Source organism: Silene latifolia, chromosome 1 (assembly GCF_048544455.1).
Source record: "Silene latifolia isolate original U9 population chromosome 1, ASM4854445v1, whole genome shotgun sequence".
Lineage (NCBI taxonomy): Eukaryota > Viridiplantae > Streptophyta > Magnoliopsida > Caryophyllales > Caryophyllaceae > Silene > Silene latifolia.
In genome coordinates, this window is record NC_133526.1 from 59,406,334 (window position 1) to 59,426,804 (window position 20,471).

Here is a 20,471-nt window from a genome sequence, read left to right on the forward strand (position 1 = left end):
TTTCTATGGATTGTTACTGGTAACATTCTTGATCATGAATTGTATTTTGTTTGACAAGACGGTTTACTGTTATACTTGTTTATTGTACGAGCTTTGGTAAAAGTTGTGATCCCACGTCTGGAGGTAGATGGAGGGTCATCACTAGGGCTTGGAAAGGTTAGTTTTACTACTGCATGGTTTTTAATTTACAAAACACCGGATGGATAAATTACTTAATTGGGTCAGTAGCGTCAGTTAACCATACATTATGGTTAGCCACTTCATTAACAAAATTAGATTTGTGGGCAGCTTTCATTATATATTGGGATTGTGCAAACTTGCCCATTTAGTGATATTTGATTTCGGAACTGGTCTCCCCTGCTTCCTGATTTTGGGGTCTCCCCTGCTGCATTTGGTGCATTGCGGCATTTGCAGGTGGGGAAGGAGGTGGTGGAGAAGGAGGAGGTGGTATCGGAGGATTCGAGTGAGGTGGTGATTATTGAGGATGGGAATGAGGTGAAGTTGGATGAACGGAAAGGGTTAGGGTTATTGATAGAGGAGCGTGATTTGGATAGGAATGGGTTGGAGAGTGCTATGGTGAGTGATGGGAATGTGTTGCATTCGACGTCGCTTGATCGTGAGGCGTATAAGGACTTGATCAGGAGCGTGGAGAAGAAGTACTCTTCTAAGTTGGAATATTTGAGTTCTGAAATTAAGTCAAATGAGGCCAAGTGGCATTCGTTGAGGTCGTGGAGAAAGCAACGGGAGGAGAAGAAGCAAGAGGAGCTTAAGAAACCTCAGGAGGTTGTTTTTCTTATCTTTTTGTTTCTTCTCTTGTGCCATTACATGAGCCTCGTTGTTAATAATAATGCATGATTTGGGTATATTTGGATTACTGAATGTGTAGTTGAACTGTAGGATTTGTTGCGTGAGCCGTTTGTGCCCCTTACTGAGGATGAGGAGAGTGAAATTAATCCGGCAATGGCAAATTCTAACAGGTATTGGCTCAAACCTGGATTGTACTCCGTATATAGTAGTTGGGTTTGGGCTTTTCCTGTATAACCACTTCTCTTTTGCTTCATATACAGGAGAAAGATTTTGGTCACTCATGAAAACTCCAATATCCAAATTACTGGTGAAGTATTACAGTGTCTGCGACCAGGTGCATGGCTGAACGATGAGGTGATTTGCTTGGTGAACTTCAGTCATTTCCATATGACTTCCAGTAGTTATTGACGACTGTTTCTTAATCTCTGTAAATTTGGCCTTTTTGTTCCATATCAGGTCATCAATGTGTATCTGGAATTGCTGAAAGAAAGGGAAAGACGAGAGCCGAAGAAATATTTGAATTGTCATTTCTTTAACACATTCTTTTATAAGAAGGTTAGTGGTAGTTTTATGCTGTTCAATTTATGCTGTTTTTTGTTTGCTTTCAGTTAAAGTGTACTTTGTCTGTACTCAAATTGGTGTACACCACATGTGGAGTATTGGTAGGGTTTTGGTCATTTGTTTGTGTTGATCTGCTTATGTCTACATCTATATATAAGTTACATTGGATTAATTCGCTATGCATTATCTATGAAACATCTCTACTCCTGTTTGGAGCACCCAATTAAACGGCCAGCCAGCCAACATGGAATACTTTGACCATAAGTCAATATGAAACTAATATATCTTATTGTTTACGAAACTGTGACGTAAACTTATTCTTGGTTGAGTTTTTAGCCTTTTAACTGGTTACATTTACTAAATAAATAGGGTAAGGGCAATATATGTCATATGATGTTTTAGCATTAGCATTACTCAATGACCTCTTGTAGAATCTTTTGATAAGGGAAGGATTAGGCATATCATGTCTTTTGATTTCAATTTCGGAGTTACAGGTCTCCATTTACTAATCAATTTTTTTTTCCCGTGTGCTTTTGTTGCTTCTTGTACCATTCTTATCTAATTTGTCACCACATTTTTTGCTTACTATTTTTATGCTTTTTTTTCCTATCTGCATCACTTAGTTATTCGATAATTTAGGAGTATTTTGCAAGCTCAGTCAAATAGATACACAATTGAATGGTAAAACAATATGCACGAAACAATTTGTGGTTCTTAAGGGGGCTTAATAACCTCGACTCTCTCCCTGCTGCTAAACGGGCACGCAGGAGAGCAATCGTTGTATTTCCTACTGATATTCATACAGAGTATATGGCTGCAATAAGTTGTGCTTTCTTTGTTTATTGTCGATTGATTGTAGTATTCAATGCTTCCTGGCTTATGAATGCAAAAAGGTGGGAGGAATGGGTATGATTATAAAGCTGTGAAAAGATGGACCTCTCTCAGAAAGATTGGGTATAAGCTCAGTGAGTGTGACAAAGTAAGTTGGGCTTTTTAGCTTAAAAATTTGACTGTTCTGCATTTTTATTATGTTTACTGACCACTAATTTGGACGATGCCAGATATTTATACCTATACATAAAGAGGTACATTGGTGCTTGGCAGTTTTTAATAAGAAGGACAAGAAATTTCAGTATCTGGACTCATTGGGAGGAAGAGATTCTCAGCTTCTAAGAGTACTGGTATCGTGCTGTCGCTGATCTAACTACGCTGATGCTGTTTACGATGAGTCGATGACTAACTTTAGTTGTGTTTCCGAAGTAATACTCGCGCTTATAAGATATCCATTAATTTCTGGGAATTGTGCCTGTCTGATTTACGTGTTATAGTATTGATTTGATCTGATTAAATTTTAACAATTGAGGCGTCATGTTAGTTTTCTCAACATTGGTTTTCTCGTACACTGTGAGTGTATACCAATACATTTTAAAAATTATTATTAAAGTATATGAGTATATACTAATAAAGTAATCTTTACTTTTAATAACGATTTGTGCATATAAAAAGAATAAATGCTATGGACAAATACCTAAATCGGATGATGTTTTACAGTGAATTTGTATATTTTTTTTTTCATCTAGAAAACATAAGATGAAATTATATTAGATAGTTTCAAAAGAAAAGCAAAACATTTTGCAGTGTTTTAATTGATGCCAACATCCAAATCTATCCATATCTTTCAATTTGCAAGATTTTTTAATTTTACAAATTAAAACTAATATCTTATGATTGATGCGAAGGAGCTATACAAGAATATTGATTTATCAATTGCCAATTTTTAACCTTCAACTCCAGAATTTGAAAGGCAAGTATCAATGTGAAACATCCTCTGACATTTAAGACTTTTGACAGAAATAGTCAAATTGTAACATCCTATGGTAAAAGCACCAAATTTAACATAGACTAATTGTTCAATTGTTTTAATCACAATTATCAGTTCAAAGAACAACATTAAATGTAAAAAGAATACTTAGTTCTATTGTTTCTTCGTGCACCGAATGATTTGATAAGGGGCACAAATGACAATTGTATCGCTAAATATTTGAAGACGGTTCAATAGAATAAGAAAATAAAACGTCAAATTAGGACAACTACATTGAACATTACACGTAAAAAAGAAAGCTAGACACTAGAACAAAACACAACTACAGCAACATACATTCAGTAATTCTCGCAAAGTCTACGCCATAAACAGATTCGCTGCAACACAAATGGAAACACGTCTTGGATCTCCGCGCGCACCGCGCGCGGAGAGACAACTAGTAATGTAAAAAGGGTATAACTTTAGTCGTAAATAGTATAACTTTAATGTTTTAAGGGTATAACTTTAGTCGTAAATAGTATAACTTTAATGTTTTACGGGTATAACTTTAGTCATAAATAGTATAACTTTAATGTTTTAAGGGTATAACTTTAGTCGTAAATTGCGTAACTTTAATGTTAAAAGGGTATAACTTTAGCCGTAAATAGTGTAACCTCAGTCATAAATAGCGTAAATTTAATAAATATGAACAAAAAAAAATCTGAAAATATATATAAAAAAACTAGTCGTAAATTAACTAAAAAAAACAAGGAACAAAATAAGGAACAAAATAAACATAAAACAATTCAACTAAAAAAACGAGATCTGTAAAATAACAACAAACAAACAGGGAGATTTGAAAAAAAGCAATAACAAAAAACAAACATTTCCGTCAATTAACAATAACAAAAGCAAAAATCTGAAAATATAAAAAAATGAAATCTGAAAAAATAAAAGGAGCAACAACAACATTAACATACCATTATCACCACCTAATTTTTAAAAATAATAAAAAAAATGAGAAAAGCATATCTCAAGAGGAAAGCACATCGACATTACAAAAACCATCAACACCACCGATTTTTTTTTTTTAAAAAATAAATAAATGGAAAAAAAAATCTGAAAACGAAAAGGAAGGCGTGGGTGGTGGCGGTTTGAGAAAGGGGAGAGGAAGCAGATCTGGTACGTCGGGGCGGCAGGAGCTTTGCTGGTTGTCGGTCGTCGGTGCGGTAGGAGGAGGGAGGCGTGTGGTGGGAATGGTGGTTGTCGTGGGGTCGATTTGTTGTTGTCGTTAGTCACGGTGGAAGGGGTTGTGGAGGTTTAATGTTGGTGCGGGGAGGAGAGGTGGCGGGGATGGCAGGAGGATTGGCATGGTGGTGGTGGGTGTTGCGGTCGTGTGGGGGTGGCGGCGTGGGGCTGGGAGTTGGTGGTGGTGGCATAGTTGTTATTTGTTTGGTTTTTGTTTTTGGGTTTTTTTTGTTGGGAGAGAATGAATAGGAGAGAGGGAGTGAATTATTGAAAAAGGTGAATGAATGAATTGATGAGAGGAGGTTATGAGAATGGGGAGGATTAAGAAGGGAGATTAATTGAGTTAGGAAGCTAATTAGGGGAGATCAATTTGTGGCCCTTCATCAAGATGTAATCTCATCCCTCCATCCCTTCCATCCTAAGGTCCTTATAAGGACTTAGGGACTCATAAGATGTAAGGGACTTATGAGAACCCTTATATATATATATATATATATATATATATATATATATATATATATATATATATATATATATATATATATATATATATATATATATATATATATATATATATATATATAGGTAAGATCCGTGAGAACGACCACTCGGTGAGAACGGTGAGAACGATCTTCCTCCCTTAGATGAGAGTGAAACGAACGGCTGATATTACGTATTGAATTAAACCTATTAATTATATCCATCAGGCCCCACATGTTTCCTTCATTTTACAACTTCAATCCCGTCTTTTAACTAACCAAGAAAATCCCAATTCCTTTGCTAATTTCCCCAATTCACCATTGATAACCATTAAGCTTAACAAGAGCAATGTAATCAGAGCTACGACAATAATCTCATCAATTAAATCCATCAATCCCAAATCCAATTTCCCCCAATTCACCATTAATTTCCTTTGCTCCGGCCACAATTCATCCTCTTTCACAAATCTAATTTCTATACTCGTATGCGGCCAGAGCTCCGACGATATCCTCGCCGGACGAACTTGCATTTCAGCAGAACAATCGCTGTCGTCAACCTCAGGAGCGTCATGCCAAGTCGCACCACTAAAGATCTCCTCATTACCATCACCTTTGCTTTCTCCGTCACCATCATCAGATTCATCATCAAATTAAAGATCGGACCAAATTTGATATTGATGTATCTCAGAGTAATTTTGATGTATCTCAGAGCAATTTTGATGTGCCTAATAAATAATTTTGAGTATTTATCTTAGATACATTGAAATACTGGCTAGATGTATCGAAAATTAGTGTAGATACATTGAAATTGATGGGAAAATAATGTAGGTGTGTCATGGGTGGTGTAGTCATTAGATGTTGGCTGGTGAAAGAGTGAGAATGCATACAAATGAAAATCAGTTGTTGCCGAATTTCAGGATGCTGAAGTATTTGTCGCCGACGACTTGTTTGTCACGAATCAGGTTCCTTGCCACGAGAAGCACCGCGCCGCACCGCAAATCTAGTCGCGACAGTTACTGGTTGGGAATGAGAGAGTAAGAGGCTCACCGTCGTATGATGATGTTAGTTGTGTCGTCGTCGGCGTCGTATGTTGGTGGTCGTGGTGGTGGCTGGTCGTAGTGGTTGCCGTCTGTTGGTGGTGGAAGCCTGACATGTTGGAACTTGAATGGTGGGCTCTTCTCAGTTAGTGGGAATTTTGGGGTGGGACTTGTAATATCACTGGTTTGGGCGCGCTTAATTTTTGATTAATGTTAGCTGTATTCTTTAGATACTAGTCGTTCTCACTATTCTCACCAAATAGTCGTTCTCACCGGATCCTAAATATATATATATATATATATATATATATATATATATATATATATATATATATATATATATATATATATATATATATATATATATATATATAGGCAAGATCCTGTGAGTTTGCCACTTTTCGTGAGTTACCCCCGCATTTATATACCATTGGATCTAACAAGATCAAGGGCTGAGATTATACCCAAAAAAATACACAGACTTTTTTTTTCTCTCTCTTCCACTCATTCTTACGTTTTCCCTTTTTTTCTCCTGCTTTCTTCATTCTTCACCTCTTTTTTCTTATTTTCTTCAAATTCATGGCATAATCCAATCAAATCTTCACAAAACCGGAGTAATTCAAGTCGAAAATACGAAATTAATTCATTATCTTCATTCAATTTGATTGATACACGCATCAATCGTCAGTTTTTGCCCAAAATTTGCAGAAACCCTAGCGCAAATCGACAAAACGAAGGTAAGCGTAGATTATAACTGTTATTTTGCGAGTTATTTCAATTGCTACTCCGTTAGTATGCTTGTTTATCATACCTTTGACATTTGATTGATAATTTATTATCATAATCCTGAAAATTTGTTGGTAATATAGATTAGCATACCAACTGTTTGTTAAAATGTCTAGTTAAATTTAGAAACTCAGTTATTGTAATGAAGAAACGTGGTTATTTAGTTGTGATTCAAATGCAGAAACTCAGTTATTGTAATGTAGAAACTCGGTTATTGTAATGTAGAAACTCGGTTATTCTGATAAATAAATTGTGTTATTGTATTGAGATAAAACTCAAATATGTTCAAATTTCATGTTCACTCGTTAGTTTTCTAACATTACATCTCGATTAATGTATTACTTTAACCCAGTTATTGTATTATCAAAACCCATGTATTGTATTTTATAGTTGCTTCTTGGGTGTTCTGATAAGTTATAGTCTGTTTTTTGGTGATTTTCAGGTGGAATCACGGTAGATGCGGATAATTGACGTTCAATGGAAAAATTGACGTATATACTTGGTCATTTCAATGAAGAAAGTAGTTATTTTATAGTTAACTTAGTTGTTTACTGAGAATAATGTTTCATGGCATTTACAGTTATTGTAATGTAGAAACTCAGTTTATTGTAATGTATAAACTCTGTTATTTGTATTTATTGTAATGTAGAAACTCAGTTATTGTAATGTAGAAACTCTTGTATTTGTAGTTATTGTAATGTAGAAACTCGATTATTGTAATGAATAAAGTCAGTTATTCTATATGTGTTTAAGTTATTGACTCGTCAGTTATAGTTATTTTACAATCCAGTTACTTCTTTGGTGTTCTGTTAAGTTATATTCTACCTTTTGGTGATTTGCAGGTTGAATCACGATAGACGCGGATAATTTACGTTCAATGGAAAATTTGATGTATATACTTGGTCATTATTTTGTTAGTTTTCATCTTGTTTAATTGAATAACTCAGTTATTGTAATGTAGCAAAACTCAGTTATTGTAATGTAGAAACTCTGAGATTTGTAGTTATTCCAATGTAGAACCTCATTTATTGTAATGTAGAAACTCAGTTATTGTAATGTAAAACTTTGATATTTGTAGTTATTGTAATGCAGAAACTCAATTATTGTAATGAGTAAATCGTGTTATTGTATTGAGATGAAACTCAAATATATTCAAATTTCTATCTTGTGTTGGTTTATCTTGTTTAATTGCATAACTAATCATTTTCATTCAATCAATAATTGAGATTGGTTAATGCAATAGTAAATATGAAAAATGAAATAATAATATATATAACAAGGTTAAAAAAACCACTTACTTTCATTATATAACTATTTTGTTTCCAGCACATTACACTTAAATATTTCCAAAAAATTATATCTAAGCATCATCATAAAGGCATCTATACATTTCAAATAATACATCTAATAATAGTAACATCTCAAATATTACATATATTTTTCTCGAATACAACGTCTAAAATATTTCTTCCAAGGAGAGCCGTGTCTTGTTGTTGTTTCCACGGTTCTTCCACCCGTATTTCTTCCCAACGAGAACCATGTCTTGCCGATTGATGAGGGTTGAACCAGCAAACAACAAACTCACTGAAAGAAATAAAAACAAAAAGGGGGTAAGTTATAAATAACTAAGCAACTGATATACAATAACCACCTATAAGTATTGAAATAACCGTAAAACCACTATAAAATAACTGGATATTTTAGAGAAATAAAGCATATTAATATAACCGACTATAAGCATATTATATAAGACCACAATAATAACTCCAAATTAAAATAACTAAGTTAAAACAATACAATAATTGAGATGTAATATTATTATAACCAACATAAACAGATTATATAAGAATAAACCATCTTACAAGAACTCTAATTTAAAACAACTAAGTTAAAACAATACAATAACTAAGTTTGAATAATACAATAACTCGGTTAAAGTAATACAATAACTATTACTAACAGAACATATTCAAACATAGCAAACAAGAAGTAACTACAAAATACAATAACTGAGTTTGAATAATACATTTAACTTGGTTAAAGTAATACAATAATTATTATTAACAGATTAACCACAAAATCCGAGATATTATAAACCTACTCAAACACCTTACAAACAACATGAAAATGCACAAAATCATTTAGAATTCTCATCTCAAACTCAAAACCTTATAAATTATTGGCAAAACAACGAGAGAACAAGTAATTTAACAACAAAGACATAAGAACAAATGGATATACAACGAATCAACGAAAATGAAACGAATATTAGATAAGAACGATAATGAAAACGCACAAATCAGATCTAGAAAAACAAAATTAGTACTTACCTATAGTGAAATTGAAGAGAAATACGAAGATGAGGTGAAAGTGACGACGAAATCTCCTTAATTCATGACGAATTTGAACGAGTATGATGAAGACTGAGTTTGTAGCTGCAACTTGAACGACATTGATGAAGATTGAATTTCATAATTTGTATCGATTCTTTTTTTTTCTGGTTTTTAGAGGTTGAAGGAGGAGAGAGAGTGATTTTTTCTAATAATGGGGGAGATTGAGGGAAAAGAGGGTATTTGTAGGTTGAGTAAGATCTAATCTCAGCCATCCATCTTAGATTAGATTAGTGGTTCAGATTTAGAGGGGTAACTCACCAAAAAAACTCAACTCATATGATCCTATTTCTATTTCTATATATATATATAGATTTAGGATCCGGTGAGAACGATCATTCGGTGAGAACGGTGAGAACAAACTAACTTAACTAAAATCTCACGGATAACAACCAAAATCAATAAGAAAACCCAATACCTCCCTGACTCAGTTACCCCAACCCCACATTTCAATCAAACCCAACATCACCCTCTTCCTTAACACCACCCAACCCATCATCGGTCACCTCGCCGGAGCACAGCGAAACCGCCGCCGGTGTAACCTTGACTCAATCAGATACCTTATGCCATTTCCAGCTCTCTCATCAAAACATAAACACCCTCGTCTTCTCATCGTTACCTATTACCATCGCTGCCCACGTCGATCACTAGCTACGCCGACGAACATCCCTGATGCAGGCACAACTCCGTCACCACCATTGAGCCTATTGTTGGTCGTCTGATGACCGGAGTTTTCTGATGGAAGCTAAATTAAGATCGAACAGAGATCACCCTAATTATTGCGGCTCTCAGGCGACTACGACCTCCCTCCTTTTTCTTTTCACCGCAGTCTGTATCCAACACTTGTGAACTTTACCGAAATATCCCATTTTTTAGATTTACAAAAAATAAGAAGGTTTCGCTCGTCGAAGAAAACTCAGTTACTTTCTTCGCCCAACTATCATCGGATCCATCACTGTCGGAGCTAAACGAAATTAGTGTATCTAGTTTATTTATCGATGTATCTCAAACCAATTTTAATGTACCTAATAACTAATTTTGTGTATCTATATTAGATACATTAAAATAGTGCCTAGATACATCAAATATTAGTGTAGATACATCAATAATTCGAGTAGATTTCTGTCAATATTAATCAGTAAGTAATCTAATTTGGTGGTTGAAGGGGAAGAAGGGGCAATCGAATGAAGGCGGATTTGTTGGTGATACTCAATGGCCTCGCCGGAGTTGCGTCAGCATTATGGTTGTCCGTCGGTGGTTCACTATCTTATTGGTTGTCGTCATTGGCGGCAACAATCGAATGAAGGCAAAACCAGTTTTGGGTTTTGAAAGAATGTTGGAGATTGGTGCTGTTCATTTGTGCTGAAAAACCGAAAGCGATAGTTGTAATCATACAGTATATCAGTTGATCAATTGAATTCAATTGTATGAATCCCTTCCATGTTTCTTCATTTGTGCTGGCATTTTGATTTGGTCAGTTAATATGGTTGCCCTTCGCTATTGATGAATACTGATCAATACTTTTTTTAAGTTAAAGTTTGGACAACTGTTACCACCAACATCTGATCACGTTTTACTTGTTTCCCATCTTCCCAAGTTAATAGTGACTTGTTTCGACTTAAAATTGGCATTGTTCTTTTAGAAACTCGGTGCTGATAAAAGATGACTCGATCCAAGAAGTACAAACCTATAAGTTTTAAGTTGAGCATTCAGTGAATAAAATGAATGTACTCGCGGCTAGTTTCTAGCTTAAATGACTCATTTATTATACTCTTCGCAGCCAATAGCTTAATCCAATTCCATGCTTGTAGCGGCTAGTCGACCTGTTACAAAGATAACGTAATAAATGGACCCTCCAGAAATTGTTAATACCATCTTGCATTGTAGATTTAATTCCCACACATACAGTTTTAGCCATCTATTAATGTCTCTGCTTTAGATACATTCACAACCATCATCTACAAAGTATAGTTTGACGGAAACAAAGAAATGGTCATTTATATGATCCAAATATACATTCCTCTTCCATCAGCATGACTCATGACTTACTAGAATACCACTTAAATATATTAATTCGGGGTTAATAAAAAAATGACCAGGGTACCCAAAAAAAACTGTACAAATATCACATAAATGGTAAAGAAACAGGTATGGTACTCCTACTGATAATAACTAATTTTGTGTATATATATATTAGATACATTAAAATAGTGCCTAGATACATCAAAAATTAGTGTAGATACATCAATAATACGTGTAGATTTATGCCAATATTAATCAATAAATAATCTAATTTGGTGGTTGAAGGGGAAGAAGGAGCAATCCAATGAAGGCAGATTTATTGGTGATGCTCAATGGCCTCGCCGGAGTTGCGTCAGTATTATGGTTGTTCGTCGGTGGCTCGCCATTTTACTGGTTGTCGTCATCGGCGACAACAATCGAATGAAGGCGAAACTAGATTTGGGCTTTGAAAATCAGGAATGTTGGAGATTGGTGGTGTTCAATGGTGTAGCCGGAGTTGCGACGTCATCGGGAATGTTCGACCTCGCTTACCATGCTGGTTGTTGATGACGACGGCGACGACAGGTGGTTGGTGGTGATGGGGAATGAGTGTTGTGACTTGTGAGAATAGCGGATCTGGTTGTGTTTGTGTCGGAGGTGCATTGGTGATAATGGTTTGCGGTGTGTGGTGTTGTCAGTGATGTCGGCCGGTGATGTTGACGGCAGTGGTGGCTGCCGGTGATGTCTATGGCGGTGGCTGACTGTGATATGTGGGTGTAGATCGTGTTAGTTTGTATGGGTTTTTTGTTTGGGTTTAATTTGACTAAATTGTCAGGTAGTATTTGTTGTTAATCTTACTAATTGGTGTGGGTAGATATCCGTTCTCACCGAATGGTCGTTCTCACCGGATCCCACCTCTTTCTCTCTCTCTCTCTCTCTCTCTCTCTCTCTCTCTCTATATATATATATATATATATATATATATATATATATATATATATATATATATATATATATATATATATATATATATATATATATATATATATATATATATCTTGGATCCGTGAGGACGGCTATATATTTGAGGATTGAGGACGGTATGAAATAACACACTTTATTCAATACAATACCACGCGCAAAAAATCAAACCAAAAAAACAAAAACGCGCGACATCAAACATAAAATTAGTCGATTGATATTTCATTTTCTACTACAACTTTCGCTCTCTAAAAATTGAAGAAAAATCGAAGGAAATACTGATTAAATTGGTGAATTAATCAAGATTACGAAGGAATACGAATCGTTGTTGCATGTCATTGCATTTTTCTTTGAACTCAGGTACAATTTTTGCCCTAAATTCTTCCGATTTTCCATTTTAGGTATATTTTACAGAAATAATTGATCAATTGGTTTAACTATTCAATATATTTTGTCTGATTCTTTGTTCAGATGTTTTTATAACATAGACATGCATATAATTTGGGTAAAATCCGAAAAATGTTCATGCTAGGGTTTCAGAAATATTGTGCAATTATTTTAACATCTTCATGCAAAATATTCGCATGAATTAATTAATAAAATCGATTAATTTTCATCTACTTTCATATTATTGATCGTGTTTGTGTGTATTACTGCTTCGCAAAATTTCTCTAGTTCATTTAATTTGCGTTTAGATGTAACATAACAGATAATAGATGAAGAACACGAGAAAAACGTATCTTCGAATGCATTGTGAGATTTTATTATGTGTACTGTCTAATACTATAACTAGTTGTGATATTGTATTGTAAATGTTGTGATATTGCAACTAGCTGTGATATTGTATTACATTCTGGTATTGTATAATGTATTGGCTGAAATATAAAACTAGTTGTGAAATTGTAATGGATATGTTGTGATATTGTATTGGATATATTGTGATATTGTATTTGTAGACATGGAAAAAATTTTCATGTTGTATTGAACTATTCGTGTTATGCAAAAATAGTTTTACCTAGCTTCCCTAACAGTAGTACTGTACGATATTTGTACTGATGTAATTTGTCTCAGGTTTTTGAACAAATACAGTCAAGAACACGCTGGCACTCACAGAAACTCCTAAAAAAGACCTTGCAAAAAGAGAAAAGCTATAGGTGATAATAAGTCCCAACAAAACTCCACCAAAAAAAACAAACCAACAAAGGGAGCTCCAAATGTGGTGATGGGAGATACCTCTGATCAAAACAAAATGATTGTGCAAAATAAAAATGAGGATGGTTTACAAATTATGGACGTGATTGAGCAAAGGAAAAAAGCAACTGGTCGACATGAAAGTGAGCACAAATTTGTAACAAGGTGTAGGCCAAACAAGCTGTTTGAGCTTATTAGTGAGCTTAATGATGAGCAAAAGAAGGCAGTGGAAGAAATTGGTTTTGGAGGCTTGTTGCATTTAAAACTTATTAAGGAGATTCCTAGAGGGATTATTGAATTGCTTATAAAAGCTTTCAAGCATACCAGCTACATGTTTAGGGTGAAAAAGATCGAGTTTTTGTTAAGCAAAGCTGATGTACATGATGTATTCCTGCTTCCTAGGGTTGGTGCTAGGGTGCAGAAAACTATGACTGGTAATTGCAAAGTTACTGCTGACGATGAATTGAAAGTTGAGTGGCGAAGAAAATTTGGATTAGAGAGTAAGGCAGACCCTATTAAGTTGAACATTGTGCATGATAGATTAATGAGTTGCAATGAGTCGGGTGATGATTTCAAGAAGCTGTTTGTTTTATATAGCATGTCTATTTTCTTGGCACCTACAACAAATTACACACTGGATTTCAAATTGCTTAGGGCTGTTGAAGATGTACCAAACATAAAAAATTGTGACTGGAGTTTGTATGTTTTTCAGCAGTTGGTAGAGGGTGTTGGTAATTTTAAGGAGGGGGCCAAAAAGACAAGTAATATTACTGGATGCATACTTGTGTTAATGATATACTATTTCCATAGGGTGAATTTTAAAGGGGATGTGTTAGCCCACAGCCTACCGCTTATTCGACACTTGGATCATAAAGAGTTGACAAAAAGAGTTAAAAGCGAGTTGGCGACAGGTGCATTGGGGAATGTTGTCCCGTCTAAAATTGTTTACCCTATCTGTGAGCAGCCAGGTTATCAAGAAGATCAGCGACCTCAAACTCAACCTCAGACTGAAACTGAAATACCAAAGGGATACATGTTGATCAAATTGCCTCCTGGGATACAAAGTGACGAAGAAATAAGAGGAAGCGCATTAGATGTAAGACAAACTTTATAACTGTGTTATCTTTTCAGATATTTTATGATATTCTTAAACCTTATTAGTATTACTAGTATTACAATATTAATTTATAGATGTGACCTTAATATTGTATTATGATTTTTAAAAATGCTAGGAAATTCATAAATTTTTTTTGAGAATGACGAGGGATTCAGCATTGTTTTACAAAAGATACACTGATAATATGAAAGAGTTCAACTCAAAGATAGCTGAACCTGTTGGAAATTATACAAAATCATATGAACTGAGAAGTGATAAAACCGAAGCAGCTGAATGTCCTCCCAAGGAAGATATTGTAGAAGAGACTGGTGAAAAAACTGTTGATGGCAATGATGATAAGGTAGAAGAAAATACAACTGAAAAAGGTCAATTTGGCAGCAAAATTCCTCAAACACTACCTTTTATGAAAGATCCATTCTACCATAGCTTTATCGACGGTTTGGTACTGAGGGCAAAAGAAATGTATGATTATTCACAAGGGATGCCATCATTCGACGTATGGACTGAGATGTTGAAAGCTCAGTATAAAGAATTGGACAAGTCCTACGGTGGTTGTACTGATAAAGACCTCCAAACGGATTCTCAAGTAATCATTGATGACATGATTTAAGGGGATATAAAAGAGTGGCCTAATTTGGATTAGATATTAGCTGATGTGAATGTACAAAATGAAGAAATTAGTGAGGAAGTCGTATATTCCCGTAGAAGAGATGCACATGCAAGTGAAAACAATGAAAAAGGCAAAATAACAACTGTTCAAAAAGGAGGAAAAAGTGAATCAAGGAGTTTACTTAGTGACTATTTGCTCCACTCAAAGACTATACCAGAATGTGCACTGTTGGTATCTCAGAACTTAGGTTGTACCGTACAATGTGGACAACCAGATAAGCAAATGAGACTACTGTCAGAATTCTTGGTGGGAATTAGACAGTTGTTTGAACCGGTTTTGAAGAAACGGAAAGAGGTGATGGATTATTGTTTCATTTACGATCATACAATTGAGAAAACGTAAGTTGATACGTGCATTTTATATAGTCTTTTTAGCCTATTTTAGCACGTATTTCTATGTACTTTCGTACCGTTTATATTGCATTTTGCCCCCGAATTGGCTACTTTGGTTCGTTTTGTCCGTTTTGTAGAAATGAATGCGAGAGTAGTGGAATCGTACCATTTTTCGTCCTTTTTGCATGCATTTTGAGGAGACGGGATTTTCCGGAGTGAGTTTCTGCATTGGGATGCGTGAAGGCACGGTTTACGAGGCAGTCAGGCACGAGTTTGAGCTGATTTGAAGGAAGAATACTCGATCGAGTGGTTTTATTACTCGATCGAGTGGTTTCTGTGGCCTTGGTTGATCGATCGAGTGGATTTATACTCGATCAAGAAGAGCTGGAAAGAGAGGTTACTCGATCGAGTAACAATTCTACTCGATCGAGTAGATTATCTGGAGTTTTACTCGATCGAGTGGTTTCATACTACTCGATCGAGTGGTTTTGGTTTTCGTGGGCTTTAATTAGCCCGTGAACTTGTTTTAGTTATTGAACTTAGTTTATTTTCTATTTAAGCATACGTTAACTAGGTTTTTAGGCATTCAGTAATCGTCTATCATCTATTCTAAGTTTTATCTACCATTTCCAAGACTGCGTTGCTTCTCCTTTCACTGTAACTTTATTTTCGGGGTTATTTAGCTCGGATTCGTTTGTTCTTTACGCCGGATTCTTGCGATTGTAATCTCTTTCTCCCTCTTTAATATTAATCTTTCATTTGTTCACTTTAATTACTTTTTTTGCTTCATTTAATTTCTGCCCTAATTACCTTTTTATGCAATTTAATCATCGTTTTATCATGTTGAATGTTAGTTTATACTTTGTTATTAATTTTGATAGTATTAATAGCGATATGAGTAGCTAAATCTGTTTCATGTTGGGATTAGGGGATCTACGGTAGAAATGTGACGATGTTTAGATGAATTAATTGTGAGATTCTGTCACCATAGCAATATAATTGTATCTATCGACTTAGTTGAGTGCACGCTTCTGAGTCACCTTTTTAATCTGGTTAAATTTAATCCTGGATCGGAAGATTGGACTAAATAGACCTGCTATGATTAGTAGACTACCCTGACGAGGACGGAAGTTAAGTTAGTGGAAGTTTAGGATAGAAAGTGGACCGGAAGGACCTTTCCATATCCGTCTCGCAATAATTTGTCTAAGTTGTTTACAGTTGAGTCACTGGACTACCGTAGTGAACCGAAATCCTGACATGCCCCCTCTTTATTGATAGTTTATCATCTTTTTCTGCCTTTATTGCTCTTTTCTCTGCTTCTCTTCCTTTAAACCTTTTAGTTTAGAAAACCAATTTAAACACCCCCCATTTTGTGACCAAATAGACGGACTCTTACAGATATCTTGCCTCCCTGAGGAGATCGACCTGACTTCCCTAGCTATATAGTTAGTTTAGTTAGTTATTTTTTATAGGTACACGACAGCCCTGTCAAATTTTGGCGCCGTTGCCGGGGAGGCAATTGCCCTATCTGTCTTTGTTTCGTTTATTTTATCCGTCTCAGGGAATTTTTATTCCTTGAGGCAGTTCTTATTTATTTTCTTTCAGTGTTGTGTATGCCCAAGTCAGACAGGTTTGAGTTAGGTGCAGCTGATTCTGAGCCAGAAAGACTATTTAGGCATAGACTCCGTCTGCAAAGAGAATCACGAAAGGAAGACTTGAGTACTTTCGAACCAGAGCTTCAGCATTTTCTATTTGCAGAAAATCCATCTTTTGAAGAAGACACTTTCAGTTCTGTAAACCAACCGGTAAAGATGCCGAACATTGCTAGTCACTCGGAGCCTAAAGCAGCATCAATTCCAAAGGGTTTCAATCTCCAGACTGAGGATGGGAATACATTTCACATCTGTCCTTCCTATATCAATCTGGTGGAGAGAAATCTCTATAGAGGTATGGCAGGTGAAGACCCGAGGAAGCACATGGAGGTCTTTACGAACTACTGGTCTACTATCCCCGCCACAAAGAGGGTAACTCAAGACAAGATTAAGGAGGTGCTGTTTCCTTTTTCTTTGACTGACTCAGCCAGGGAGTGGCTGACTGATTTGGACCGCACGGCCGCAGGGGTTACTTAGTGGGAGACCCATGCTCTTGCTTTTTATAAGAGATATTTCCCTCCGCAGCGCACCAATCAGCTGAGGGCAAAGATCACAAGTTTCAAGCAGGCTCTTGATAAAACTCTATATGAAGCGTGGTCCCGTTTCAAGAAGTTGGTGAGGTCTATTCCTCACCATGGTTTTGATCCGTGGTTTCTGTCTAACCAGTTCTACAATGGGTTGTATGATGATCACAGAGCCATACTTGATGCGTCATCTAATGGAAGATTCCAAGAGAACACTGACGATGATAAGGGATGGTGTAACACCCACCATTTTAATAAATCTCATTTATTTGATTTTCGTTAAAGAGGTTTATTTTTATTTCTTTTTATACTAATTTTGGTTTAGTGTTTTATTTAACACCATTTTTATTAATTTTAGTCCTATTTTATAAATGGACCGACTTTTAATTATATGTCACTTTTTTTTTATAAAATGGGAAAACGATTCTGGTTCATCACTTTTTTTTTTACCGTGTATTTTATATCTAGAAAATTTATTTTGAAAACTTTTTTTTTATATCTTTTACTTTAAGTCTTTGATAAATTGTTTTTATTCGACTTCTAATTATTTTACAATAAAAATTAGAAGGTATTTTCTTTGACTTATTCCCTCTTGTGGCTGGTTTTTCTAGAGCTTTTCAAGGAGATTTTATTACTTATATTTATTCTTTCCCTCTTAAACACTCTACTTTATGACTACATTCATTAGGTCATTTATCATTCACATATCTATCCCTCTTGCAAAAAAAAAAAAATATGGAACGTAAACCCTCTTCCGCCGTTCTCTGTTTCTAAAGAATAAAATTTACGTACGTGCTTGCCTTCTTGCTTCCTTATTTACGTTTTACAAATCATTCTACGTACGTGCTTGCCTTCTTGCTTCTTTATTTCGATCGACCTTCCCTCATCATCCGTTCATCTTTTTCTAAGGGTTTGTAGAGGAGATATTGAAGGCTAGCATATGTGGATTCGGATTCGTAACAAGGTAACTACGACGTTACTCGGTATTGCATTGATTAATTGTTGTAGTTGTATGTATTATTGCTTTTTTTTGTGGTTTTATAAAGATTTATTGATACATATGATTTTTGAAACCTTTACTTTCTGATCTCTTGATATCCATAATCTATTTTGACTATGTATAAATTTTATTTTGTCAATAGGAATTTATTTTGGTTGATTTACAAGTTTTATGATCAAATCGATTGTTTTGATATTAGGGTTTTAATATTTCGTTTTTATAATTTAAACAGATGTAAATTATTTTTCTGGAATTAATAGTTGATTTTAAGATGCCATGAATTTTTGTGGTAATTATTTTGGAGTTTTAGTATTTATTTCGTAATTTAAAGTATTGACGCAGTTTAACGATTATAGCGTTTCTGTTCGGTTTTAATTATGTTAAAAATACTAAATAAAATTGTAAATTTACAATATTTTAGTATATGGCAGAGACATGGAGTATTAAGTTGTGTATAAATTTGTAGGTCTTCAATCATTATTTTCGATTTATGGTGTATTTTACAAGTTTGATGAAAACCGTTGTTAAATCTGTCAAATATGTTCGTCTGTTTGTAAAATTCATATCACCTGTTTTTATTTCGAATTTGCAAAAGTGTAAAGAATAGACTCCTGTTATTTTAAAGTGTAGAGTCTGTATAAAAATTTTCATAAGATTTAGACTTACGGTTTGGTCAGAATAAATTATTTGTGAACAGCTCGTCTGTAAAACGCATTTCTGACTTCTCTCAAAGATTCATTTTTTAAAAGATATTTTGCTTTTGATACAGTAGCTAATCTTTTTCTCAATGAAGATTTATCATGTTTAATTATGTTTAAAATTATGCCTTGCCTTAAAATGTTTTCTAAAAGTGGATTTATGAACTGAAACATTATGGGTGACGTTTTTTGACAGTTTTTATAAATGAATTTTTAGACCCCTGATACTTTCGTAATTTAACGTTTGTCAAAAAATGAAAGTTGTAGCTAAAAGCTACAGGAAACCAGAAAAATTGGCCTTGCGTCATTTCGATTTTTCTATAATTAATTATGAATTTTACAATACTGCTGTTCAGTTTTATAAACTAATGTAGAACTCCGTCTCATTAAAGCCTAAGTAATAAGTCTTTACTAAAGTACCTTAAGTCAAAGGATGGTCTTTAAAGTTTGATTTCAGTAACTTAATTTATTTAAAGTCCTTAAATAAATTTTATACTTTTGGTTTTAAGTTTAACTTTTCTAATTCGAAGAAAATAAAAGTGTAGTTCACTTACGAACCATTTGAATAATATACTATATCACTTGGAATACTTTTAAGTTTGGAATAATGAAAGTAAAGGCAAAGAATAATAAACTAAGGCATACGGGTTCTTATACAGCTATAAGATTGGGTATCCTGCGGGCGGTACAGATTGTCGTAGAGTCATGTACATGTACTTAGACTAGGACTTCGCACTGCGTGGTAAGACGTGTCCTATTATAGCTTGTTGTCTAGTGAGCGAACTTGGAGTTGGTCACCTTTGCGTGACACTGAGTTCCCGAAACTAGTGTAAGATGCTGCGGTGTCAAGGAGTATAGCTAAAGTGAATATCTAGCCTTTGAACTATATTATTTCCATTCTATCATTTGAGGAATTTTGCTTTTAAGCATGCGAAAGACGTTGGTTAACGTGATTTGGTAATCATATTTTGTTACTTATGTTTTATAACATTTCAATTACTTTGATATATTATTTGCATCTGTAACATTTATATCATGTGATATGGCTGGGAGAACGTCGAGTTACTCCCCACTGATTGTGGCTGTTATGTTTATAACATGACAGGTATTAGCTTTGCTGGGGATTCTCTGTGTGAGCTAGCGAGTAGTTTGCAGATCCTACTCTGTTTTCTGCTTTCTTTTATGGTTTTTAGTTT

General features: G+C 34.8%; 1 protein-coding gene across 1 annotated transcript; it reads left to right on the forward strand.

The window, feature by feature from the left end:
• Positions 1-342: 342 nt before the first annotated feature.
• Positions 343-11,677, forward strand: LOC141647721 (ubiquitin-like-specific protease ESD4; the record flags this gene model as incomplete). The annotated part of the gene is made up of 8 exons (XM_074456019.1): positions 343-783; positions 898-977; positions 1,068-1,161; positions 1,264-1,369; positions 2,262-2,347; positions 2,430-2,549; positions 10,275-10,460; positions 11,417-11,677. Coding segments are annotated over 8 exons (1,374 nt in total), but the record flags the coding sequence as incomplete, so codon positions are not given.
• Positions 11,678-20,471: the final 8,794 nt, after the last annotated feature.